The sequence below is a fragment of the Saccopteryx bilineata genome, chromosome 3, assembly GCF_036850765.1.
Source record: "Saccopteryx bilineata isolate mSacBil1 chromosome 3, mSacBil1_pri_phased_curated, whole genome shotgun sequence".
NCBI lineage: Eukaryota > Metazoa > Chordata > Mammalia > Chiroptera > Emballonuridae > Saccopteryx > Saccopteryx bilineata.
The window spans coordinates 269,255,512-269,283,365 of record NC_089492.1 but is presented as its reverse complement, the minus strand read 5'-3'; the positions used below and the strand labels follow the sequence as shown (position 1 = coordinate 269,283,365).

At 44.8% G+C, this 27,854-nt stretch overlaps 1 protein-coding gene across 2 annotated transcripts in view; it reads left to right on the top strand.

Annotated features, from left to right (window-relative positions):
• Window positions 1–757: 757 nt before the first annotated feature.
• KPNA6 (karyopherin subunit alpha 6) overlaps window positions 758–27,854 on the top strand; it is a 57,042-nt gene continuing 29,945 nt past the window's right edge. Inside the window, exon 1 of one of the 2 annotated variants that reach the window (XM_066269806.1) lies at window positions 758–875. In XM_066269806.1, the coding sequence (XP_066125903.1) occupies window positions 773–875 (103 nt within the window). In that variant the 5' untranslated portion in view covers window positions 758–772. Of the gene's footprint in view, window positions 895–27,854 lie in introns of both variants that reach the window. The other variant, XM_066269805.1, reaches the window with a different exon arrangement.

Here is a 27,854-nt window from a genome sequence, read left to right as displayed (position 1 = left end):
GGTGGCGCAGTGGGTCGGGCATCGACCTGCAATGCTGAGGTCGCCAGTTTGAGGCCCTGGGCTTGCCTGGTCCGGGCACGAGTGGGAGTTGACGCTTCCTGTTCCTCTCCTCTCCTCTCCTCTCTCTCTCTCTCCTCTAAATTGAATAAATAAGTAAAAATTTAAAAAAAAAAGAATTGATGCTTCTCAGCTCTCTCCCTTCCTGTCTGTTCCTCTTTCTGTCTCTTTGTCTCTGTCACTGAAAAACAAACAAAAAACCCACAATTATTTCTGGAGCACATACCATGTGCCAGATACTGTACTGGGTGTTGGAAATAGAGATGAAGAATAGAGAACCTACCCCTGCCCTCAGAGAGTTTGCTGTGATAATAAGTGAAATAGCTCTGTTAACTACAAAACACTGCACTTTTCCAATTTCTCTACTTTTTATCTCCCAATAAGATTGTAATCCTGTTTACTCTTGACTTCTTCATTGCCTTATCTTGATCAAGTCACTTCCCCTCTCCAAGTTAGTCCTCATTAATAGCCAGTTCAGGGTCTATGATTGGCTTTAACTCTGAAAGAATTACTTTCTGGGAGAAAAAGGAAACAGAAAAAGCTGAAAACTCCTAGGCATGCTTTCTTTAGTAGGTCTCTCTCCCAATCTCTCTCCACCCATCCCTTTCATATTCCATCCCTTCTCCTTGCCTTTTAGTAGTTGCGGTCTCTTTAAGTGCGCTCTTCTGTGTAAACTAGACTGTAGAACCGAGAGCGCATTTCTTCCCGGCGTTGAATGTCAAGTTGTTTGTCCGTTTCCGGCTGCCGTCCTTTAGAGCCGCCATATTGTCTGCTGAAGCTACCGCTGAAGCTGCCGCCGCTGCCGCCGCCAAGTAGGAGCGAGCGCAGCCGGGATGGGTGAGTAAAGAAACCAGACAACTGGGGACTCCAGTCGAGGCAGTGTCAGGGCTTGGGGTCTGGCGACAGCCTGTCTCCAATCTGCAGAGGATGTCTGAGCCCCTCCAAATAGATCTTGGGGGGAGCCAGGCCGGGAGTGCCGCTCAGACCCGTTTGGGGCCGGGCTAGGGCCCATGCGGGGTGCAGTCTTCGGGGGCTGGTTCCGGGAACGTTGCCACGCCTGGAGCCCCCACGTGGTGTCCTTGGGCCGGAGCCCAAGCATTCCCCGGGGCTAGAAAGGGGCCAATCCTCTGGCCTGCGCCGCTGAGGTTGGTGCTAGGGGGACGGGCTCCCCGCCGCAGGCCCGGGCGGCGCCAAAGGAGCCTCCTCCAGGCGTGTGTTTGACCGACGCGCATCTTGATCATATTCAGTGGCTCCCCTGCTCGTAATCCTACTTACGTCGCGGGTAGAGAGTCCGCTGGTGAGGGGACGCCAGGGGAGCCAGCTCCAGGCCCCGTAACCAAGGGCAGCCGTGCCAAAGACAGCCTGGGCAGCTGAAGGCTGGGAGAACTTCCCGAGCCGAGACGGAAGTGGGGTGGTTCGGTGGGGCTCAGAGTGACAGCCTTCGTAGTGGTAGAAGGCCAAAGGCCAAGACCTTGTGATCATATGTAGGTCGAGGACTTCAGGGTTCTGGGCTCGGCCCTGATTAGGAGGAAAGGAGCGACCTGTTGCTCTTTCTTAAGGGACTCCGGCTGGTAAGGCTTGTTCTCAGGGAGAATACAATGGCAAAGCCTTTGGACTTAAGGACAGAAACATCAGTGGTATTTCTTCTCCAGCAAAAAAAAAAAAGTATGCATATATTAGATTTGCTAAGCACTTACTATGTATAGGTATTGTTCTGAGTGCTTTACATGTCGCATTTTATTTAATGTGCACAACCGAATCAGATAGATACTACTGTTACCCCTATTTTACAGATAAGAAAACTGAGGCTTAGAGAGAAGTAAGGTAATTTATCCAAGGTCATACAGTGCCTAAAACAGGATGATTACTCTAGAACCCTAGTTTATAGCCTGGTCCCTAGTGGTAGAACTGGAAAAGGGGAAAAGAAAACTTTTAACCCAGGCAAAGTTGTAAAGGTAAAAGTGTTTGGTTTGGTTTGGTTTTTTTGCTAGTGGGCCCACTTTGAAATCTTTAGTCTGAATGAAACTGAAAAACTGCAAATTGAATGCTAATACCAGATGTTTTTGTGTGTGGGGGGGGGGGGGCTAAATGAGACTCTATAATGAGTTTTGTAAGATCCCTGATCCTGAGAAAAATGATTCCCCACTTGAGCTGCAAGACAGTGACTGTAGAATCAAATCTAGCATTCTAATCCTGACTGCCGCTTCCTGGCTTTCTTATCCAGAGAAGTCTTAGATGTTGAATGCAGTAATACATATGGAAAGCATCTAGTGTAACCTTAATAAATGTTATTTTTCTTTTTGAGTCTTTATTTCCTCATTTCTAGAAAGAAGGGAGGGGGCAGTGTTATCAAGTTGTTTAAAAACAAAAGGTGTAACACAGTGTTGAAGCCTAGTAAGAGCTCTGTAAATATCAGAATGGATTTTTTCCACTTAAACTCTGTGTGTGTGTGTGTGTGTGTGTGTGTGTGACAGATAGGGACAGACAGACAAGAAAGGAGAGAGATGAGAAGCATCAGTTCTTCATTGTGGCTACTTAGTTGTTCATTGATTGATTTCTCCTATATGCCTTGACGGGGGCGGGGGTAGGCTACAGGAGAGTGAGCAACCCCTTGCTCAAGCCAGCCACCTCAGGGTTTCAAACCTGAGTCCTCTGCATCCCAATCCGATGCTCTATCATCTGCACCACCACCTGGTCAGATTCTTTTCCACTTTTAATGATGTTAGTTCCTTTCTCTTAAGTACTCTGGTTTTCAGACTCTTCCATTAAGACTGATAGGCCTTTCTTTGTAACTATAGTTTTTTGTATCAATGAAAAATTTTAGGGTCTTTAATACTATAGATTTTGTATTGGCCTTTAATTTTGGGAACACTGGTGCCTCAAAGGGAAGGAGCTACTGTTTAGTTTATTAAGTTGGGTGAAATAAATTTGGTAAGTGATTTGCTCAGTTCTTTTTTAAATTTTTTTAAGACTTATTCATTTTGGAGACAAGACAAAGAGAGAGAAAAGGAGGGGGCAAGAACCATCAACTCCCATATGTGCCTTGACTGGGCAAGCCCAGGGTTTTGAGCCGGCGACCTCACCATTCCAAGTCGATACTTTATCCTCTGTGCCACCACAGGCCAGGCAGGGTTTTTTTCTTTCTCTCCTTTTGTTTTTTTCTTTTAATTAATTTAGAGAGAGAGGAAGAGAAAGAGAGACAGAGAGTAACATTTATTTGTTTCTGTATGTGCCTTGACAGGCTCAAACCAGCAACCTTTGCATATTGGGATGACACTAACCAACTGAGCTATCTGGCTAGCGCCATATATATATATATATATATATATATATATATATATTTTTTTTTTTTTTTTTTTTTTTTTTTTTTAGGTCTAAATGTCTAACATTTAAGTGGCTAAGTACTGTAATATTGACTTATTTAATTCTCAGACTCTTGGCCCTGGCAGGCTGGCTCAGTGGATATAGTGTCAGCCCTGTGAATAGACATCCCAGGTTCAGTTCTCGGTCAGGGCGCACATGAGAAGCAACCATCTGCTTCTCTTCCCCTCCGTCTTTCCCCTCTCTCCCTCTTTCCCTCCCACAGCCAGTGACTCTGAGTGTCAGCCTTAGGCACGAGAAATAGCTCAGTTTATTCGAGCATCGGCCCCAGACAGGTTGCTGGGTGGATCCCAGTTGAGGCACATGCAGGAGTCTGTCTCACTGTTTCTCCTCCTTTCACTTAAAAAGAAGGAATAAAGGATCCTGGTTGGTTGGCTCAGTGGTAGAGCATTAGCCCGGCATATAGAAATCCCAGGTTCGATTTCTGGTCAGGGCACACAGGAGAAGCAACCTTCTGTTTCTCCATTCTCTCCCCATCCCCTTCTCTCTCTCTCTCTTTCTTCCTCTCCTTTTCTCTCTCTTTTCCTCTCAAAGCCAGGGCTCAATTAGTTTGAGCAAGTTGGCCCCAGATGCTGAGGATGGCACCTTGCCTCAGGTGCTCAGTTGCTGAGCAATAGAGCAGTGGCCCCAGATGGGCAGAGCATCACCCAATAGGGGACTTGCAAGCTGGATCTGGGTCAGGGTGCATGTGAGAGTCTGTCTCTGCCATCTCTTCTCTCAATAATAATTTATTTTTATTATTTTTTTAAATTTATCATTTTTTTTACAGGGACAGAGAGAGAGAGTCAGAAAGAGGGATAGATAGGGACAGACAGGAATGGAGAGAGATGAGAAGCATCAATCATCAGTTTTTCGTTGGGACTCCTTAGTTGTTCATTGATTGCTTTTTGATATGTGCCTTGACCATGGGCCTTCAGCAGACCGAGTAACCCCTTGCTTGAGCCAGCGACCTTAGGTCCAAGCTGGTGAGCTTTCTTTTTTTTTGGGGGGGGGGGTTCAAGCCAGATGAGCCCGCACTCAAGCTGGCAACCTCGGGGTCTTGAACCTGGGTCCTTCTGCATCCCAGTCCGACGCTCTATTCACTGCGCCACCACCTGGTCAGGCTCAATAATAATTAAAAAAAAGGATAAAGGGCCCTGGCTGGTTGGCTCAGTGGTGGAGCGTCAGCCTGGCGTGTGGAAGTCCCAGGTTTGATTCCCAGTCAGAGCACATAGGAGAAGTGCCCATCTGCTTCTCCACCATTCCCCCTCTCCTTCCTCTCTGTCTCTCTCTTCCCCTCTCAACAGCCAAGGCTCCATTGTAGCAAAGTTGGCCCGGACACTGAGGATGGCACCATGGCCTCCACCTCAGGAGCTAGAATGGCTCTAGCTGCAATGGAGTAATGGCCCAGACAGGCAGAGCATCACCCCCTGGTGGGCATGCCAGGTGCATCCCAAGTGGGCTCATGCTGGAGTCTGTCTGACTGCCTCCTTGCTTCTAACTTTGGAAATATACAAAGAAAAGAAAAATACTTCTCAGACTTTAATGTTTTAGTTGAGGAAATTGAAGCATAGAGAGTTTTTATGAAAAGTCAGAGGTAGCTATCATATTTCCCCACTCTTTTCCAAAAAATTAGAGTCTAAAAACTGGGTGCGTCTTATACAGTGGTTGTAGTTTCTTTTTTAACTTGCATTTCCCGCTTTTTTGCATTTGATGAGGAGTTGTATGAATTTTATGATGAATAAAACTTGAGTTCAGGCCCTGGCCGGTTGGCTCAGTGGTAGAGCGTCGGCCTGGCGTGCGGGGGACCCGGGTTTGATTCCCGGCCAGGGCACATAGGAGAAGCGCCCATTTGCTTCTCCACCCCCCCCCTTCCTCTCTGTCTCTCTCTTCCCTTCCCGCAGCCAAGGCTCCATTGGAGCAAAGATGGCCCGGGCACTGGGGATGGCTCCTTAGCCTCTGCCCCAGGCGCTAGAGTGGCTCTGGTCGCGGCAGAGCGACGCCCCAGAGGGGCAGAGCATCGCCCCCTGGTGGGCGTGCCGGGTGGACCCCGGTCAGGCGCATGCGGGAGTCTGTCTGACTGTCTCTCCCCGTTTCCAGCTTCAGAAAAATACAAGACAAAACAAAACTTGAGTTCAGTAACTTTATGTAATTTTTTTCCAAATTTCGAGCTCCAAAATTAAGATGCGTCTTATACATGAGAAAATATGATACTTGCAGAGAAGACACTAAACCATCAAGCACCATCTAAGTTGCTGAGGAGCATCAAACTCACTCCTCCTTTTGGCCTGCTTTTTCTGCCTTTTTGTTAATGGTGAGACCATTGGCGCAGTCACTAGGGCATAAGATAGAAACCATATCTATCAATGGTTTCTTACTCTTCTTTCCTTTCTGGCATTCGTTGGACACTGTGTGATCCTGTTCCTGAGGTCTTCCCGAAGTTGCTTTGGGTTTTTCTCATGACATAGTTCCAGAAAGGGTATTAATTCTGTGGTCTTCAACCTTTCTGAGTCTCAGGCTCCTCAAAGGGAAAATATGGATAATGCTTTTTATTAATGTTGTTAGTAAAAATCCAGTGAATTACTAGATGTCAAAAAATATTGTAAACTGCCTGACCAGGCAGTGGTGCAATGGATAGAGCGTCGGACTGGGACACGGAGGACCCAGGTTCGAAACCCCAAGGTCGCCAGCTTGAGCGCGAGTTCATCTGGTTTGAGCAAAGCTCACCAGCTTGAGCGCAAGGTCGCTGGCTTGAGCAAGGGGCTACTTGGTCTGCTGGAGTCCCCCGGTCAAGGCACATATGAGAAAGCAATCAATGAGCAACTAAGGTGCTGCAACGAAGAATCGATGCTTCTCATCTCTCTCCGTTCCTGTCTGTCTGTTCCTATCTGTCCTTCTCCCTGACTCTCTCTCTCTCTGTCTCTGTCAAAAAAAATAAATATTGTAAACTTGTAAAGGTGTTATAACTTAAGAAGCTCCTCCAAATCTCTTCTATAGCTTCTCTACCCAATACCAATTCTGCTACATCTACATTACTAAAATGCTCATCCCATCTTGTCATTCTCCCGCTTAGTTTAGGAACCTTCTCATATTCCTTTATTTATTTACTTATTAAAAAAATTTTTTTAAATTTTATTTATTCATTTTTAGAGAGGAGACAGAGAAGGAGAGAGAGAGACAGAGAGAGAGAAGTGGGGAGGAGCTGGAAGCATCAACTCCCATATGTGCCTTGACCAGGCAAGCCCAGGGTTTCAAACCAGCAGCCTCAGCACTTCCAGGTTGACTCTTTTTTTTTTTTTTTTTTTTTTTTTTTGTATTTTTCTGAAGCTGGAAACGGGGAGAGACAGTCAGACAGACTCCTGCCTGCGCCCGACCGGGATCCACCTGGCACGCCCACCAGGGGGCGACGCTCTGCCCACCAGGGGGCGATGCTCTGCCCCTTCTGGGCGTCGCTGTGTTGCGACCAGAGCCACTCTAGCACCTGGGGCAGAGGCCAAGGAGCCATCCCCAGTGCCCGGGCCATCTTTGCTCCAATGGAGCCTCGGCTGAGGGAGGGGAAGAGAGAGACAGAAAGGAAGGAGAGGGGGAGGGGTGGAGAAACAGATGGGTGCTTCTGCTGTGTGCCCTGGCCGGGAATCGAACCTGGGACTTCTGCATGCCAGGCTGACGCTCTACCACTGAGCCAACCGGCCAGGACCCCAGGTCGACTCTTTATCCACTGTGCCACCACAGGTCAGGCCTATATTCCTTTATTTTTATTTATTTCTTTTATTTTTTTATGTATTTTTCTGAAGCAGGAAACGGGGTGGCAGTCAGACTCCTGCATGCACCCGACCAGGATTCACCTGGCATGTCCACCAGGGGGCGATGCTCTGCCCATCTGGGGCGTCGCTCTGTTGCAACTAGAGCCATTCTAGCGCCTGAGGCAGAGGCCACAGAGCCATCCTCAGCACCCGGGCCAACTTTGCTCCAATGGAGCCTCGGCTGTGGGATGGGAAGAGAGAGACAGAGAGGAAGGAGAGGGGGAGGGGTGGAGAAGCAAATGGGCGCCTCTCCTGTGTGCCCTGGCCGGGAATTGAATCCGGGACTCCTGCACGCCAGGCCGACGCTCTGCCACTGAGCCAACTGGCCAGGGCCTATTTATTTATTTATTTTAAATTAATTTAATTTAATTTATTCATTTTTAGAGAGGAGAGAGAGAGGGAGAGAGAGAAACAGAGAGGGAGAGAGAAGAGAGAGAGAAGGGGGAGGAGCTGGAAGCATCAACTCCCATTTTTGCCTTGACCAGGCAAGCCCAGGGTTTCGAACCGGCGACCTCAGCATTTCCAGGTCGACACTTTATCCACTGTGCCACCACAGGTCAGGTCTATTTATTTCTTTTTTTTACAGAGACAGAGAGAGAGGGATAGACAGGGACAAACAGAAACGGAGAGAGATGAGAGGCATCAATCATCAGTTTTTCATTGAGACATCTTAGTTGTTCATTGATTGCTTTCTCATATGTGCCTTGACCGTGGGCCTTCAGCAGACCGAGTAACCCCTTGCTCGGGCCAGAGACCTTGGGTCCAAGCTAGTGAGCTTTGCTCAAACCAGATGAGCCTGCACTCAAGCTGGCGACCTCAGGTCTCGAACTGGGTCTTCTGCATCCCAGTCCGACACTCTATCCACTGTACCACTGCCTGGTCAGGCTCATATTCCTTATTATATACAGAATAAAGTCATACCCATACGGTGTGATATTCAAGACCTTCCTATTGACTTTAGTAATCTTATTCCATTTAACATCTACATATCCTGCATTCCACTCAGACTACTTCCTTTGTACTTTTCCTGTGGAAATTTTAAAGATCTAGTTTAAATGCTACCTCCTTCATGAACCTTTCCCAAATATTTTATGCCATCCAAACTGGAAGTGTACCTGAATTCTGTAGCACTTTGTTCTTGCTTTTCCTATAGCCCTTTTTGTATTCATTCTTGTGTTACAGTTATTTCATTCTGTAATACAGTATAGTTAATTCTTCGAGAAGTTAATCTCCAGAGCCTCCTCTCTAAAATAGGGATAATACTGTCTACTTCATTGGAGTTTAGGGGATTAAATGAGCTAATGCATGTAAAACATTTTCACATGGTATTTAACAAAATAAGTACTTGATACATAACAACTAATTGCTCTTAATCACTTAGTGAACAAAGCTCTTACTATGTGTGAGGCCCTGCTAAACATAAAGATTAATCAGTTTGTCTTTCAGGAGAAGGCAGAAACATTATAAATGCTTGTCAAAAACTCCTAGTTTGCCCTGGCCGGTTGGCTCAGTGGTAGAGCATTGGCCTGGCGTGCAGAAGTCCCGGGTTCGATTCCCGGCCTGGGCACACAGGAGAAGCGCCCATTTGCTTCTCCACCCCTCCCTCTCCTTCCTCTCCGTCTCTCTCTTCCCCTCCCGCAGCTGAGGCTCCATTGGAGCAAAGATGGCCCGGGCGCTGGGGATGGCTCCTTGGCCTCTGGGTGCTAGAGTGGCTCTGGTCGCGACAGAGTGACGCCCCGGAGGGGCAGAGCATCGCCCCCTGGTGGGCAGATCGTGGCCCCTGGTGGGCATGCTGGGTGGATCCTGGTTGGTCAGGCGCATGCGGGAGTCTGTCTGACTGTCTCTCCCCGTTTCCAGCTTCAGAAAAATACAAACAAACAAACAAAAAAACTCCTAGTTCAGGGGTTCCCAAACTTTTTACACAGGGCGCCGGTTCACTGTCACTCAGACCGTTGGAGGGCCAAACTATGAACAAATCCCTATGCACACTGCACATATCTTATTTTAAAGTAAAAAAACAAAACGGGAACAAATACAATATTTAAAATAAAGAACAAGCCTGACCTGTGGTGGCGCAGTGGATAAAGCGTCGACCTGGAAATGCTGAGTTCGCCAGTTCAAAACCCTGGGCAAGGCACATATGGGAGTTGATGCTTCCAGCTCCTCCCCACCTTCTCTCTCTCTGTCTCTCTCTCCTCTCTCTCTCCCTCTCTGTCTCTCTCTCTCCCTTTCTCTCTCCTCTCTAAAATGAATAAATAAAATTAAAAAAAAAAAAGAGAACAAGTAAATTTAAATCAACAAACTGACCAGTATTTCAATGGGAAATATACTCTTCTCACTGACCACCAATGAAAGAGGTGCCCCTTCCGGAAGTGCGGCCGGGGCCGGATAAATGGCCTCAGGGGGCCACATGCTGCCCGTGGGCCGTAGTTTGGGGACCCCGTCCTAGTTTTAGGGACCAGACAGGCATCAGTTACTAATTTCAGCAAATGTTTGTTGAATGCTTACTATGTGCCAGGAACTGTTTTAAGGCCCTGGAAATACAGTGGTGAACAAAATAGACAAAAGTCTATCTTTCTGTTGAAATCCCCAGAATTTAAATTATAGTGGGTAATTGAGTGAAATCAATCAAATGGACAGGAAAGCCAGCCAACTGGAGAGTTTCTTACAGTCTACTGAGCTCCCTGCAGTTGTTGCCATGAGGAAATGTAGGTCTAGTAGTGCCTTACTGCAAAATTTCCCATCCCTTCCCACAACCCCTCATCCCCTTAAAGTTGGCAATTTGAGCTTTCATATGATATTATTAGATTAAACATTTGTAAATATTACAAGTTAACATTTTAAAATGTTACTGAGTTTTCTTCTGGCTTTCTCTTTTTTTCTTCTTTTAATTTTTTTTTTTTTTTCCTGAAGCTGGAAACGGGGAGAGACAGTCAGACAGACTCCCGCATGCGCCCGACCGAGATTCACCCGGCAAGCCCACCAGGGGCGACGCTCTGCCCACCAGGGGGCGATGCTCTGCCCCTCCGGGGCGTCGCTCTGCTGCGACCAGAGCCACTCTAGCGCCTGGGGCAGAGGCCAAGGAGCCATCCCCAGTGCCCGGGCCATCTTTGCTCCAATGGAGCCTTGGCTGCGGGAAGGGAAGAGAGAGACAGAGAGGAAGGGGGGGGGGTGGAGAAGCAAATGGGCGCTTCTCCTGTGTGCCCTGGCCAGGAATCGAACCCAGGTTCCCCGCACGCCAGGCCGACGCTCTACTGCTGAGCCAACCGGCCAGGGCCTTTTTCTTCTTTTAAAATTTTATCAGCTCTGGCCAGTTTGCTCAGTGGTAGAGCATCCGCCCAGTGTGTGGATGTCCCGGGTTCAATTCCCAATTAGGACATATAGAAGTGACCATCTGCTTCTCCACTCCTCCTCCCCTCCCTTCTCTCTTTATCTGTCTCTTCCTCTCTCATGGCCATGGCCCAGTTGGAGCAAGTTGGCCCCGGGCACTGAGAATGGCTCCATGGTCTTGCCTCAGGTGCTAAAAATAGCTCAGTTGCCAAGCAGTAGAGCAATGGCCCCAGATGGGCAGAGCATAACCCCATAGAGGGCTTCATGGGTGGATCCCGGTTGGAGCACATGTAAGAGTCTGTCTCTCTGCCTCCCTACTTCTCACTTAAGAAAATTAAAAAAAATTATTTTTTTCTTTCTCCAATATTGGGTCAAGTTTCCTGTCCTGGACTTGTCCATTATCTATTATTAATGCTATTCTTTTTTCTTTTTTTTTTTTTTACAGAGACATAGAGTTAGAGAGAGGGATAGACAGGGACAGACAGACAGGGACAGAGAGAGATGAGAAGCATCAATCATTAGTTTTTCGTTGCACATTGCAACACCTTAGTTGTTTATTGATTGCTTTCTCATATGTGCCTTGACTGCGGGCCTTCAGCAGACCGAGTAACCACTTGCTGGAGCCAGCGACCTTGGGTCCAAGCTGGTGAGCTTTTGCTCTAACCATATGAGCCCGCACTCAAGCTGGTAGCCTCGGGGTCTCGAACCTGAGTCCTCCACATCCCAATCCTATGCTCTATCCACTGCGCCACCACCTGGTCAGGCTTTTTTTTTTTTTTTTTAAACAAGTTTTATTTTTTTACAGAGACAGAGAGTTAGAGAGAGGGATAGACAGGGACAGATAGTTAGATGAGAAGCATCAATCATTAGTATTTTGTTACGTGTTGCAACACCTTAGTTGTTCATTGATTGCTTTCTCATATGTGCCTTGACCGTGGGCCTTCAGCAGACCGAGTAACCCCTTGCTCGAGCCAGCGACCTTGAGTCCAGGCTGGCGAGCTTTTGCTCAAACCAGATGAGCCCGTGCTCTAGCTGGCAACCTCGAGGTCTCGAACCTGGGTCCTCCGCATCCCAGTCTGACGTTCTATCTACTGTGCCACTGCTTGGTCAGGCAAGAAAATTAAAATTTTATTTATTGATTGATCACTGAGGGGGGGGGAGAAAAACATCGATCTGTTCTATTATTAATGCATTCATTGGTAGAGTCTTGTACGTGCCCTGACCAGGGATCAAGCCTACAACCTTGGTGTTTCAGGATGACTCTCTAACCAAATGAGTTAACTGGCCAGGGCCAGTAGGTATTATTTTTGAGCATAATATACATTTGGAGCAAGATGAACAAGAGATTGTAAGTCCATATTTTATTTTATTTTTTAACAAAGAAACATTTTAAAAATTGATTTTAGAGAGGAAGGGAAACAGAAAAAGAGAAACATCACTTTTTTTTTTCACTTTTTCCACTTATTTATGCATTCATTGGTTGATTTCTTTCTCTTTTTTTGTGACAGAGACAGAGAGAGGGACAGATAGGGACAGACAGACAGGAAGGGAGAGAGATGAGAAGCATCAGTTCTTCGTTATGGCACCTTAGTTGTTCATTGATTGCTTTCTCATATGTGCCTTGACTGCGGGAGGAGGGCTACAGCAGACCAAGTGACCCCTTGCTCAAGCCAGCGACCCTGGACTCAAGCTGGTGAGCCTTGCTCGAAGTAGATGAGCCCGCAGTCAAGCTGGGGACCTCGGGGTTTCAAATCTGGGTCCTCCGCATCCCAGTCTGATGCTCTACCCATTGCACCACTGCCTGGTCAAGAGGTTGATTTCTCTTTTTTTTTTTTTTTTTCATTTCATTTTTCTGAAGCTGGAAACAGGGAGAGACAGACAGACTCCCGCATGCGCCCGACCGGGATCCACCCGGCACGCCCACCAGGGGCGACGCTCTGCCCACCAGGGGGCGATGCTCTGCCCATCCTGGGCGTCGCCATGTTGCAACCAGAGCCACTCTAGCGCCTGAGGCAGAGGCCACAGAGCCATCCCCAGCGCCCTGGCCATCTTTGCTCCAATGGAGCGTTGGCTGCGGGAGGGGAAGAGAGAGACAGAGAGGAAAGCGCGGCGGAAGGGTGGAGAAGCAAATGGGCGCTTCTCCTGTGTGCCCTGGCCGGGAATCGAACCCGGGTCCTCCGCACGCTAGGCCGACGCTCTATCGCTGAGCCAACCGGCCAGGGCAAGAGGTTGATTTCTTATATGAGCTCTGACCAGGAAATCAGACCCTTAACCTTAATGCAGTGGTTCTCAAACTTTTTGAAATCGGGGCGCATTTAAAATCCTACAAATAATTGTAGGCACACTATATACAAATTTCTGAGAAATATGTTATGATAATTAAGTCAAATATTAAAGAAAAATATAAAGTCCAAGTGTGCTTTTATGGTAATTAAAATAAATATGACAAAATTAAATTTATTCTGACATTCAAAAACATTTTTATGTTACATTTTTTGAGTTATGCTTTTTAGAATTAAAAAAGGGGTTAAAAATTTTAAAAACGACGAAAAGTTACCTTTTTATATATATTGATACATTCTTAGTAAGATTTAGTAAATTCGGCAGGCACCGGAGCGAATGTGTTAAGTTTTTTCATTCTTGTGTTTATGAGAAACGTGAGCCTGATGTGTCCTAGCGATTTCATCAATGTTTGGGCATATATTTGAAAGGTAAGCTCTCATTTCTTCGTCAATACATTGAACAATTCCTCTCTTTTTACTCTTAATTGTGTTGAGGGTAAAAAATCCTAATTCACGTAAATAAGATGTTGAAAATTGTAAAATGTTCAAAGTTTTTTTAGATATTGCCACATATTCTTCTTTTATAGAAATCCAAAAGGCTTCAAGAGACAATTCCTTATGTTTAATCATCAATATATGATCAGTGGATATAGCTGCCAGTTCTTCTTCTTCTGTTAATGTTAAACCAAAATCACTTGAAACTTCTATGAATGGGTTTCTAATTCAATCGTATTGTTCAGTGTTAAGTGATGGAAAATGCTATAAATTAAATTCTGCCTGTCAGCTTTCAAGTCCTATTTTATTTACACTTAACTTTTGCTCACTTCCAGAATCAGATTCTTCAATATCACGCTTCTTTTGGAAAAATCTACCCATTTTATTTGGATGTATTTATCTAAAAATCATATAATGTGTGTTAATAATAAATATAATAATGATGTGTTAACAAAAAGAGCAGTATTTCGTAATGAAATGGTGTAATAGAGTAACTATATTTATTTTTATATCTGGGCACATGCCGCAAACCAGCACAGCTAGTAATTCCAGGTCCTGAGTGGGAACAGTGTGGAATTTAGAAAATACGGGGTCAGGAGGGCCCTGTAATTGCTGCTGGCAAGAACAAAGTGTGCCCCAAAACAGCATCTTGCTTTATTTATAGGGCAATGTGGGCCATTAGCAAAGCAATGAGATCTTTGATCATGTTTCCAAGGCAACACAAGAATTTTACCAAGTGCAGAAAACCCCCACCATACATATCATCTTAACTTTACACCAAACAAAGGATAGAAGAAACTTGTCTCCAGTCTTTCCAGGGAATCTGGGGGGTAGTATAAACAATTCAGCACCACAGCTTAACAGCCTTCTGCAACCTAATCAGGCAAGTGAGGTAGGGGGTTGGGCAGACTGTCAGTTATAGCCAATTCCCCACACCTCTGTCCCCCAAAAATCTAAATTCCAAAAACCCTGTTAGTTTTTTGGTCCCCAACAGGCACATATTTCTCTGGAATACCATATGGCATACCTGGAAATCTTCTAGGGCGCACACTTTGAGAACCACTACCTTAGTGTATTGAGACAGTGCTAACCTACTGAGCTACTTGGCCATGGCTATAAGTCCATGTTTTAAATAGTCTTCTAGATCAGTGGTCAGCAAACTGTGGCTTGCAAGCCAGATGCAGCTCTTTGGCCCTTTGAGTGTGGCTCTTTGGCCAGCTTTAGGAGTACCCTAATTAAGTTAATAACTATGTACCTACCCATATAGTTTAAGTTTAAAAAATTTGGCTCTCGCCTGACCAGGCAGTGGCGCAATGGATAGAGCATCGGTCTGGGATGCAGAGGACCTAGGTTCGAGACCCCGAGGTCGCCAGCTTGAGCGCAGGCTCATCTGGCTTAAGCAAAAAGCTCATCAGCTTAGACCCAAGGTCGCTGGCTCGAGCAAGGGGTTACTCGGTCCGCTGAAGGCCCGTGGTCAAGGCACATATGAGAAAGCAATCAATGAACAACTATGTTGCAACAAAAAACTGATGATTGATGCTTCTCATCTCTCTCCATTCCTGTCTGTCCCTGTCTATCCCTCTCTCTGACTCTCTCTCTGTCCCTGAAAGAAAAAAAAAAAATTCTACCTCAAGACTTGAGCAAAAAAAAAAAAAATTGGCTCTCAAAAAGAATTTCAATTGTTGTACTGTTGATATTTGGTTCTGTTGACTAATGAGTTTGCCAATCACTGTTCTAGATAATTTTAAATTTGGGGGCTGACTTAATTGTGATTAGCTGGTTATTATATTATTTTGTTTTATTGTGGTGTGGCAGGTAGAATTTTGGTACTTAGGAATTCATACTTCCAGAGACTCCAGCTCTGCTGGGTTTTTCTGTTCCTTTTATGCTTACATTATTAACATTGCCTTCCATTCAGTTTTTTGTTAGGATACTAAACCACTTAACAATTTTGTGTGTTAATTTAGTTAAAACTAGATAACTTATAAATCTTATTATAACTAGGCACACAAACTACAATATGATGTAGTATATTTAATGTGAGTGAGCCAGTATCCTCACCTACTTGATATAACTCTCAGACTTCCTTCAGGAAAACCTGGCCATCTGGCCCTGGCTAGATAGCTGGGTTGGTTAGAGTGTCACCCTGAAGCCAAGAGGTTGCCAGTTCGGTACCTTCCCAGAGCATATATAGGAACAGGTCGATGTTTCTCTCTCTCTCACGGTCTCTCTCTTGCTCTCTCCCTTCCTTCTGCTATCTCCCTCCCTCCATTCTTCCTCCCCCTTCCTCTCACTAAAATCAATAAATACATTTTTTGAAAGAAAGGAAATCTGGCTATCTGACCAAAATTGCCAGTATTGATAAGCACTATATATACGTGTATGTGTGTATGTATAAAATAGGCATATATATATGCCTATTAATACTGGCAATTATAAACACACATCTGTAATAAAGGTAAGCCTTAGCATCATGCACATGATTAGTGGCTTTCACTAAAAGTTTTAATGGCATGGAAGTAAATTGGAATGGGCTAAGAAATGAGAGAAGAGTGGCAAACTATTTCAGGAAGTTTGGAGTAAAGAAAGAAGGAACAGGTTTAATAGGCTCTTAAAAAGGCAAGAGATCATGAAGATCTGAATTAGGGTAATGGTAGTGGGAACAGAGAAAAAGAGAGTCCAGAAATAATAGGAAATAAAGATGCCCATTAAAAAAACTTTTTTTGTTGTTTATTGCTTTTTAGAAAGAGAAACATCAATTGTTGTTTCACCTATTTATGCCATCATTGGTTGATTTTTTTTTTTTTAAGCAAAGAGAGAAGGGAGGAAAGAGCAGGAAACATCAACTCCCATATGTGCCTTAAAGCTAGGTTTCCATTTATTTATTTATTTATTCATTCATTCATTCATTCATTCATTCAATTTTAGAGAAAGGAGAGAGAGAGAATGGGGGAAGAACAGGAAGCATCAACTCCCATATGTGCCTTAAAGCTAGGTTTCTTTTCATTTATTCATTTATTTATTTATTTATTTATTCATTCATTCATTCAATTTTAGAGAAAGGAGAGAGAGAGAGAATGGGGGAAGAGCAGGAAGCATCAACTCCCATATGTGCCTTGACCAGGCAAGTCCAGGGTTTTGAACTGGCGACCTTAGCATTCCAGGTTGATGCTTTTATTCACTGCACCACCACAGGTCAGGCTCACTGGTTGATTCTTGTATGTGCCCTCACAACCTTGGCAAGTTGGCATGACACTCTTAACCAACTGAATTACCCAGCAGGGCAAGCTGGCCATTTTTAGTGATTGGATATGGGGATTAGGGAAAAGGAGTTAGTTAGTTGTTAAGGATGTCTTCCAACTTTCTGGTTGAAAAGCTAAAAAGATATTGGACAGATCCCTAATCCATTATATCAGCATTTCTCAGCCTTTTCTTTCATTGTTACCCTCCTAAGGTGGCTTTTTAGACATTTTATGTATGGTAAGTATATCTTTATATATAAAGAAAGCATAGAACTTAGTTTTTAGTCAGTTTAAAGTTAAGAATGACTAAACAAAATGTTTATGTTACAAATTAAATTGGCCCTGGCTGGGGTGGTTCAGTGGATAAAGCATCAACCCAGTGCGCCTGAGGTCATGGGTGTGACACCCCCCCCCCCCCCAGTCAGGGCAGTAGGAGAAGCAATTAATGAATACACAACTAAATGTAACAGCTAAGTGAGTCAGTGAGCTGCTGTTTCTCTGTTTCATAGATGGAAAAAAAAATTTAATGAGAAAACAGTTTCCTGACCAGGTGGTGGTGCAGTGAATAGAGCATTGGCCTAGAATGTGGAGAACCGAGGTTCGAAACCTGGAGGCTGCCAGCTTGAGCATGGGCTCACCAGCTTCAGTGCAGGGTCGCTGGCTTGAACATGGGATCATAGACAGAACCCCATGATTGCTGGCTTGAGCCCAAAGGTTGCTTGCTTGAAGCCTAAGGTCGCTGGCTTGAGCAAGGGGTCACTCGCTCTGCTGGAACCATCCCCCTGCCCCCAGTCAAGGCAACATGAGAAAGCAATCAATGAACAACTAAGGTGCCACAACGAAGAATTGATGCTTCTCATCTCTCTCCCTTCCTGTCTGTCTGTCCCTGTCTGCCCCTCTGTCTCTGTCTCTCATATACACAAAAAAAGTTAAATTGGAAAGCCATTTGCAGTTAACTACTTTATAGCTGTATTTGCTGAGTAATTTCTAATATAATTTCCTTAGATAAATTATATTGTATCAAATTGCATATAAAAATTAGCATTTGTAAATAGAAAACAATGTAATCAAAATTTTAAATCATTCAGGCTGTTTATTTTCCAGCAAAAGCAAGACAGTAGCAAAATCAATATTTCTTTGGCCATCTGGCTTGGTTGGTTGGAGCATTGTCCCTATATGCAAAGGTTACCAGTTTGATCCCTGGTCAGGGCACATACAGAAACAGATATTTCTGTCTTTCTACCTTCCTCTCTCTCTAAAATGAATCAATAAAGCAAAAATTTTTCTTTTTTTTGTAACAGAGACAGAGAGAGGGACAGATAGGGACAGACAGACAGGGAGAGAGATGAGAAACATCAATTCTAAGTTGCAGCTCCTTAGTTGTTCATTGACTGCTTTCTCATATGTGCCTTGACCATGGGGCTACAGCAGACCAAGTGACCCCTTGCTCATGCCAGAGACCTTGGGTCCAAGCTGGTGAGCCTTGCTCAAACCATATGAACCCATGCTCAAGCTGGCGACCTGGGGTCTTGAACCTGGGTCCTCCGCGTCCCAGTCCGACGCTCTATCCACTGCGCCACCACCTGGTCAGGCTAAAGCAAATTTTTTAAAAAAAATCAATTTCTTAAAATTATTTTTAGTGAACTTTTAAACTTTTGCTTGATGTGAGAAAATAACTGAGAACTTAAATAGCTGCTAGATGTTTATTCAGATTTTTTTTCTTTTTTTTTTTGTATTTTTCTGAAGCTGGAAACGGGGAGGCAGTCAGACAGACTCCCGCATGCGCCGACCGGGATCCACCCGGCACGCCCACTAGGGGGGTTGCTCTGCCCATCCCGGGTGTCGCTTTGTCGCAACCAGAGCCACTCTAACGCCTGGGGCAGAGGCCAAGCAGCCATCCCCAGCGCCGGAGCCATCTTTTGCTCCAATGGAGCCTCGGCTGCAGGAGGGGAAAAGAGAGACAGAGAGGAAGGAGAGGGGGAGGAGTGGAGAAGCAGATGGGCGCCTCTCCTGTGTGCCCTGGCTGGGAATCGAACCCGGGACTTCCGCACGCCAGGCCGACGCTCTATCACTGAGCCAACCAGCCAGGGCCTATTCAGATTTTTTTTCTTTCTTTTTTTTTTTTTTTTTTTTTTTTTAAGTGAGAGGTGGGGAGGCAGGTAGACAGGTTCCCATATGCGCCCTGACCGGGTTCAACCTGGAAAGCCCTCTACCGGGCAATGCTCTGCCCATCTGGGGCTGCTGCTCAGCAACTGAGCTATTTTAGTGCCTGAGGTGAGGTCATGGAGCCATCCTCAGTGCCCAGGGCCAACTTCCTCAAACCATTCAAGCCATGTTTGCAGGAAGGGAACAGAGAAGAGGGAGAGGGAGGGGTGGAGAAGTAGATGGTTGCTTCTCCTGTGTGCCCTAACTGGGGATCGAACCCAGAACTTCCACACACCAGGCTGATGCTCTATCACTGAGCCAACCAGCCAGGGCCCAGATATTATTTTATTTGTTTATTTGTTTGTTTTTATTTATTCATTTTAGAGAGGAGAGGGAGAGACAGAGAGAGACAGAGAGAGAGAGAAGGGGGAGGAGCTGGAAGCATCAACTCTCATATGTGCCTTGACCAGGCAAGCCCAGGGTTTCAAACCGGCGACCTCAGCATTTCCAGGTCGACGCTTTATCCACTGCGCCACCACAGGTCAGGCCCCAGATATTATTTTATTATCAGCACTTGGCAAAATTATTTATGACAAATTTTAATTTTTAGAATTAAACAATAAAATATAAACTCTTTTTTTCTTTTTTCTTTTTTCTTTTTTTTTTTTTACAGAGGCAGAGATAGACAGGGACAGACAGACAGGAACGGAGAGAGATGAGAAGCATCAATCATCAGTTTCTCGTTGCGTGTTGCGACTTCTTAGTTGTTCATGATTGCTTTCTTACTTGTGCCTTGACCATGGGCCTTCAGCAGACCGAGTAACCCCCTACTGGAGCCAGCGACCTTGGGTCTAAGCTGGTGAGCTCTTTGCTCAAGCCAGTTGAGCCCGCGCTCAAGCTGGCGACCTCGGGGTCTCGAACCTGGGTCCTTCTGCATCCCAGTCCGACGCTCTATCCACTGCGCCACCACCTGGTCAGGCTATAAACTTAATTTAATTACCAACGCTGATGTCACACACTGAGGATCAAACATAAAAAACATTCACGAGACATAACAGGCATGCATAGGCCAATCTTGTATGACTTCAAGATCCAGCAATTAATTAGTCAAGGGAAAGTCCCCAAGTCATGACCATCTAGCAGCGTTCCAGGTCCACACTTGACTGTGCTGCCACAAGTCAGGCAGCAGTTGTTTTCCAAAGAGGCAGTAATTGTCTAATGAGACATGATTGGAATTGCTCATCTTGGGGTGAGGTAAATGGTAGAGAGCTGGTTGTTTTTTAAATTCTGGCTTATTGGGCCTGACCTGTGGTGGCGCAGTCGATAAAGCATCAACCTGGAATGCTGAGATCACTGGTTTGAAACCCAGGGCTTGTCTGGTCAAGGTACATATGGGAGTTGATACTTTCTGCTCCTCTACCCCCTTCTTTCTCTCTCTCTCTCTCTCTCTTATCTTTCCTCTCTCTAAAATGAATAAATAATGTTTAAAAATTTTTTAATTCTGGCTTCTTGATTCTTAAAAAAAATTTTTTTTAATTGATTTTAGAGAAACATTGATTCATTGTTTCACTTATTTATGCATTCATTGGTTGAATCTTGTATATATCCTGATGGGGGATTGAACCTGCAACTTTGGTGTATCATGATAACTCTGTAACCAACTAACATATCCTGCCAGGGCATTGAAAGTCTGGCTTGTGGCCCTGGCCAATTGGTTCAGTGGATAGAACATCGGCCTGGCATGCGAACGTCCTGGGTTCAATCCCCAGTCAGGGTACACATGTGTAGCAACCATCTGTTTCTCTTCCTCTCTCTTTCCACCTTCTCTCTCTCTGCCTTTCTCCCTTGTCGCAGCCAGTGGCTCAGTTGGTTCGAGTGTTGGCCGAGTCATTTGAGGATAGCTCAGTTGATTCAAACATCAGTCACAGACCGGGATTGCTGGGTGGATCCTGGTTGGGGTGTATACAGGAGTCTATTTCCCCTCCTCTCACTTAAAAAAAAATCTGACTTGTTGGTTCTTACAGTCCAGGTTGGGAGAGAGTGAGATGGAGTAGAAGGATAAAGATTTAAGGGGAAGGAGCTACAGTGTTAGAAGGAAGGAAAAGCTACCTGTAAATAGAGAGCAAGAAAACATAGCTGTCCTTTCTGACCCAGCTTCCTAGAAATTGACCTCATGGGTAATTGAGGCCTTTTAGAGTAGGAGCTGAGAAGGGAAATAACTGTTGATTTAGCATTTAGGCCCTCTCCACTTCCATATTACCTCGCCAATTCTCCAGGGCTATAATTTTATCCTCATTTTATAGTTAATAGAAGTAGTAACTCAAAGATATATATATCTTCCAAATGATTGTCTCCAAACTGATTATCTTCAATATATGAATATTCCAAGTAGGTATCCCCAAATGGTTATATTTTATATATAGTCTGCCCCCTCTCAATTCCTTAAACTGTGAATGCATAGGAGATACTCAGTGAATATTTTGCAGTTGGATTAAATGGAAGTTGAGCTCTTTGCTTTCCCTACTTTATGTAATTCATTTTAGTTCTTTGTAACACCTAGTGGTAGTGGCAATGGGGTGTCCCTAGGAAGGTGAGAGCTGCCAGATGCTGCAGTCTATATGGGATGATTGGAAATTTTCTTTTGAAGAAATTGTTTGGACTGTAGCATCCTTAGTCCTCTCCTATGTCTCTTGCTGCTCCTTAATTCCCATCTCTGTGTCTGAGCATTGCATTTACATGTAGACTCCAGGGCTAAAAGTACTACTAAATCTTAGAAGGGAATTAGGATTAGAGAACTAGACAACTGGGACTGTCAACTATCTGGTTAATTTATACCTCAGTGTGCTATACAAAGTTTAGACCCTGAGCTTTGAATATTAAGTTGTATGTGCAGAAGATAGATTTTCCCATGTGGTTTTTTTTGTTTTTTTGTTTTTTGTTTTTACAGAGAGTCAGAGAGGGATAGACAGAGACAGACAGGAACAGAGAGAAGAGAAGCATCAATCATTAGTTTCTCGTTGTGCGTTGCAACACCTTAGTTGTTCATTGATTGCTTTCTCATTTGTGCCTTGACCGCGGGCCTTCAGCAGACCGAGTAGCCCCTTGCTCGAGCCAGCAACCTTGAGCTCAAGCTGGTGAGCTTTTGCTCAAACCAGATGAGCCCATGCTCAAGCTGGCGACCTTGGGGTCTCGAACCTGGGTCTTCCGCATTCCAGTCCAACGCTCTATCCACTGCGCCACTGCATGGTCAGGCCCATGTGGTTTTTTAGCTAAACCCTAGTTTATAGATTCAGGTTTGTTTTCTAGAGTGATTGCTGTTTAGCTCAGCCCTCTGAGGATCTGCTAGAATTATGAACAGCTTTCTTATGGCCACAGGTGGACTGACCTAATTGTCCATAGGAGTCTCTCTTACTGTTTTGGTGACTGGCAGTTCCGACAGTCTTGCACATAACGTCCTGAGAGCCTCATGCAGTCAGACGTGTTTTACTGTTGTCTTGTTTGCAGTATTTTCCTGAGAGAAATTCTAGAAGTTTGCAAAGTTATTGCCAAATTTAATCCTACCATCACCACAGCACTTACCTATTTACAAAGTACTTGCATGTATGTCCACATTTAATCTTCACTGCCACTCTGAGATAGCACGAGGATAGGAAAATTGAGGAACTGACACCCAAAGTGGTACATTTTATTAAGTTGCAAGACCAGAAATCACATTGTCTGGCTTGGTAGCCCCTTTCGCCAATACCACACTGTTTCCAGTGTGCTCGTTTGTGGCCCTTCCAGCACAGCTGGAACATTCACATAATGTTGAGTTTTTAAAAAGATTTTCAAACCCTACCCCAAACTTAAATGGCATTTATCTCAGCTCATCCTGTTACCTTCAACTTTTATTTGCCCTAACGCAACTTCCACCACCACAAATCATTCCCTCTACACACACAAACACAAACATGATGCCGCAAAAACAAGAACAGAGTTTGTGTTTTCCTTTGAAGTGTCAGACAACCTTCAAATGGCTACCTACCTACCTGCCAGTCCCTACAGTTTTCTACTTCTGTTTATATCTGTTGGTATCATCTGGTATTTGTATGCTCTATTCTTGGCAAGAATTAGACCACACCTTATCTGAGGGATTGAGTCAGGCAATGGTTAGGGTGCTAGGATCCAAGGAGAAATGTTGACACTCCTTCCAGGAAGTAACAAGGGTGTCTCCTTGTGGCTGTGCTGTTAAGTAAAGTATATGTAATGGAGAGAGTGTTGGCTTTAGTCAGAAAGAACTGGATTAGATTCTTCCACTTACTAGCTGAGTTCGTCTACGATTTAAGCTTCAGTTTCCCCACCTCTGATACGGGGATTCTGTATGAGCTTATACTTAAAAGCTAAGCAAATCATTATTAATTTTCCCTTGGAATATTCCCCCTATATAAGTCAGAGATTAATTTTGGGATATTTGAAAGATCTTTCAAAGAGGTATCTTAGTTCTTAGTCTGAATTTAGTAGACACAGTTGTGCACCGCTTAACAAGGTGATTTCATCATGGGAACATCAGAGTATACTACACAAATCTAGATGCATAGCTTACTGCTCTAATTGTATGTGCTATACTTTTATACAACTGGCAGAACAGTGGGTTTGTTTACACTTCCATCATCACAACATGTGAGGGATGCATCACACTACGACAGTGTGAAGGCTACAACATCTCTAGGTATCTAGGTGATAGTTTTACATTTCCTTTATAATCTATGAGACCACCATTGTATAATATATACAGTCCATCATAGACTGAAAAGTTATGTGGTATGCGATTATAATACCTTTTCACCATGGCCAGAGACTCTGGAAAGCATTCTGGACTGAACTTGAGAAGACTGCTTACCATCTAGCAGTAAGAACATAAATGTGTAATTTTTTTTGCCAAGAGTATCATGATCCTTTTCTACCTAATGCCTGATGCAGGTTTCCTAGCAAGACGTGGAAATAAGTAACTTGACACAGGAAAGGAACTTGTATATACTACAGTACTTTGTTGGTTTAACTTTAATAGATTAGTTTAATCATAAAAATGATTAACTTTGAAGGAATCTCAATTAACGAAATTCATTAAGAAAGGACCCATGTGGTCCTGGCTGGTTGGCTCAGTGGTAGAGCGTCGGCCTGGCGTGCAGAAGTCCCGGGTTCGATTCCTGGCCAGGGCACACAGGAAAAGCGCCCATCTGCTTCTCCACCCCCCCCCCCCTCCTTCCTCTCTGTCTCTCTCTTCCCCTCCTGCAGCCGAGGCTCCATTGGAGCAAAGATGGCCCAGGCGCTGGGGATGGCTCCTTGGCCTCTGCCCCAGGCGCTAGAGTGGCTCTGGTCGCAACAGAGTGACGCCCCGGAGGGGCAGAGCATTGCCCCCTGGTGGGCAGAGCGTCACCCCCTGGTGGGCATGCCAGGTGGATCCCGGTCAGCACATGCGGGAGTCTGACTGTCTCTACCCATTTCCAGCTTCAGAAAAATACAAAAAAAAAAAAAAAAAAAAAAAGGTGGCACAGTAGATAGACCGTTGGACTGGGATGCGGAGGACCCAGGTTCGAGACCCCGGGGTCACCAGCTTGAGCGTGGGTTCATCTGGTTTGAGCAAAGCTCACCAGCTTGAGTCCAGGGTCGCTGGCTTGAGCAAGGGGTCACTCAATCTGCTGTAGCCCCCCAGTCAAGGCACATATGAAAGCAATCAATGAAAAACTAAGGTGCCGTGACGAAAAATTGATGCTTCTCATCTCTTTCTTCCTTTCTGTCTGTCCCTACCTGTCCCTCTCTCTGTCTCTGTCACAAAAAATAAAAAAAAAGGATCCGTGTGGATTACTGGTTTATTTTGATCATCTTAATGTGCTAATTACTATATATAATGCCTAGTAATAATAGGTATCCATATGGAAAAGAATGAAGTTGGACCCATGCCTTACATCATATATAAAAATTAATTCAGTAGCTCAAAGACTTAAATGTAAAGATCTAAAACTCTTCTTTATTATTTTTATTTTATTTTTTAAGAGAGAGACAGGAAGGGAGAGAGATGAGAAGCATCAACTTGTAATTGTGGCACTTTAGTTGTTCATTGTTTGCTTTTCGTATGTGCCTTGACTGGGGGCTCAAGACCTTAGGCTTCAAGCCAGTGACCTCTGGGCTCAAGCTAGCAACCTTGGGATCATGTCGATGATCCTGTACTCAAGCTGACAGCCATGGTGTTTCGAACCTGGGACCTCAGCATCCCAGGTTGATGCTCTATTCATTATGTCACCACCAGTCAGGCAAGATCTAAAACTCTTTTAAGAAAACATAGGGCCCTGGCCGGTTGGCTCAGCGGTAGAGCGTCGGCCTAGCGTGCGGAGGACCCGGGTTCGATTCCCGGCCAGGGCACACGGGAGAAGCGCCCATTTGCTTCTCCACCCCTCCGCCGCGCTTTCCTCTCTGTCTCTCTCTTCCCCTCCTGCAGCCAAGGCTCCATTGGAGCAAAGATGGCCCGGGCGCTGGGGATGGCTCTGTGGCCTCTGCCTCAGGCGCTAGAGTGGCTCTGGTCGCAACATGGCGACGCCCAGGATGGGCAGAGCATCGCCCCCTGGTGGGCAGAGCGTCGCCCCTGGTGGGCGTGCCGGGTGGATCCCGGTCGGGCGCATGCGGGAGTCTGTCTGACTGTCTCTCCCCGTTTCCAGCTTCAGAAAAATGAAAAAAAGAAAAAAAAAAAGAAAACATAGGAGCCCTGGCTGGATAGTTCAGTTGGTTAGAGCATTGTCTCAAAGCACAGAAGTTACAAGTTTGATCCCCAGTCAGGATACATTCAGGAACATATATAATGTTTCTCTCTCTCTCTCTCTCTCTCTCTCTCTCTCTCTCTCCCTTCCTCTCTCCTTCTCTCCCTCCTCCCCCCTTTTTCTCTCTCTAAAATCAATTTTAAAAAAATAGGAGTAAATCTTTATATCCTTAGATTAAGATAAAATATAAGACAGCAAAAGCACCAGCAACCCAAAAAAAAGATAATTTGGACTTAGTCAAAATATAAAATTCTTGGCCTGACCTGTGGTGGCGCAGTGGATAAAGCGTCGACCTGGAAATGCTGAGGTTGCCGGTTCGAAACCCTGGGCTTGCCCGGTCAAGGCACATATGGGAGTTGATGCTTCCAGCTCCTTCTCTCCTCTTTCTCTGTCTCTCCCTCTCCTCTCTAAAAAAAATGAATAAATAAATAAATTAATTAAAAATATATATAAAATTCTTGTGTTTCAAAGGACACCATCATGGACAGTGAGAATTATGTGAGTGCTCACTCATGTTGCTTTATCTTGGCTGTCAGGTAGACATGTCAAGATGCAACTCAGTTTTAATAATTAAATGATTCTTTGGGTCCTGCTTTTCTTCATTCATCTTCCCCTATTTTCTATATAAATTTGTCTATTCCTATTCCAGATTTTTGTTTTTGTATTTTTATTTTGTTGGATTTATTGTAAACTACTTCAGGTCCTTTGGAAAACTGAAGTTTAAAATGTTCAATGGGACATTGAGAGCATACGTGTGTTGTAGACTCAACGATTCTTGCTCTCAGGGATTTAGTGGTCTTGTAATGAGAGATAATGAGTGTGAACTAAAACTGTGTCATTGGAGGTTGTCAATAAGGATCACTTTGGGGTAGCAAGTGTCAAAGAGAAAGCTGGACACTACTTAAAGTGAACTGAACTCAACTTCAATTTTATTTATTTATTTTTTGAGAGAGACAGGAAGGGAGAGAGATGAGAAGAAGCATCAACTCATAGCTGTGTCACTTTAGTTCATTGATTGCTTCTCATATGTGCCTTGACCAAGGGGCTCAAGCTGAGCCATTGACCCCTTGCTCAAGCCAGTGACCTTTGGGCTCAGGCCAACCACCTTGGGATCATGTTGATCCCACACTCAAGCTGGCGACCTTGGGGTTTCAAACCTGAGAACTCAGCATCCCAGGTTGACGCTCTATCCACTGTGCAACTTCTGGTCAGGCTCAACTTCACTTTATACAAAGGTAAGTAGGCGTGTGTTTTTTTGTTTGTTTTTTGTATTTTATTTATTCATTTAAGAGAGAGAGAGACAGAGACAGAGAAAGGGGAAGGAGGAGAAAGCATCAACTCCCATATGTGCCTTTACCAGGAAAGCCTGGGGTTTTGAACCGGCGACCTCAGCATTCCAGGTCGAGGCTTTCTTTACCCACTGTGCCACCAAAGGTCAGGCTAAGTAGGCGTTTTAAAGGAAGAATGAGGGAATGGAGAGTGGGAGGGTAAAAGAGGGCTCAGTGGAGTCAGAGCAGTGAAAAATTACAAAATTTGAGGAAGGGGTTTGGTCCATGTGAAACCTAGCTGGGTTTGCTAACTTGTACTTACTAAAGTTAGGCTCCTACCTCCCGCAGAACCTGGGAGACTGACACCCTATTTTCAGGTGTTGGCCGAAACAATAGGGTCATTCTAGTGATGTGACTTGGAGCTATTAAAAACTATGTTAGTGTTTTGTTCAAGTCCTTGTTGTTGTTAAGATTTTTTTTTTAAAGATTTTATTTATTGATGTTACAGTGGAGGGGTAAGTGAGAAATATCAACTCATAGTGGCTTCATTTTATTTTAGTTCATTGATTGCTTCTTGTATGTGCCATGACTGGGCGAGCCTGGGGTTTTGAACCTCAACATTCCAGGTTAACATTTGATCCACTGAGCCACCATAGGTCAGGCGTGTTGTTCAAGTATTTATAGGGCCAGAGTTGAGACCTAGTTGAGAAAGGGCCCAGAGGAGCCTAGATACAGTTTGGTTAAGGAGAGAATCTCCGGCACAAGTAAAAATCAGTTTACCAACCTGTTGTCTTTGAGGAGGAGAAAGTTTATGGCTGACTCTAAGACCATGTGAGTGGTAATGGCATTAACTCTAGACTAGCCAAGATAGAAGAAACTGGTTTAAGGAGAAAGTGAGGTGGAAATAGCCAGTAGGCATTTGCAAATGCACTTTTGGACAGGAGGTTGAGACCAAAGGGATTTGGTACTTGGTGTAAAAGTGGAGGTTGAAGCTAAGGGAGATCACTTAGGGCAGGGGTCTGGAACCTATGGCCTGCGAGCCAGATGTGGCTCTTTTGATGGCTGCATCTGGCTCGCAGAC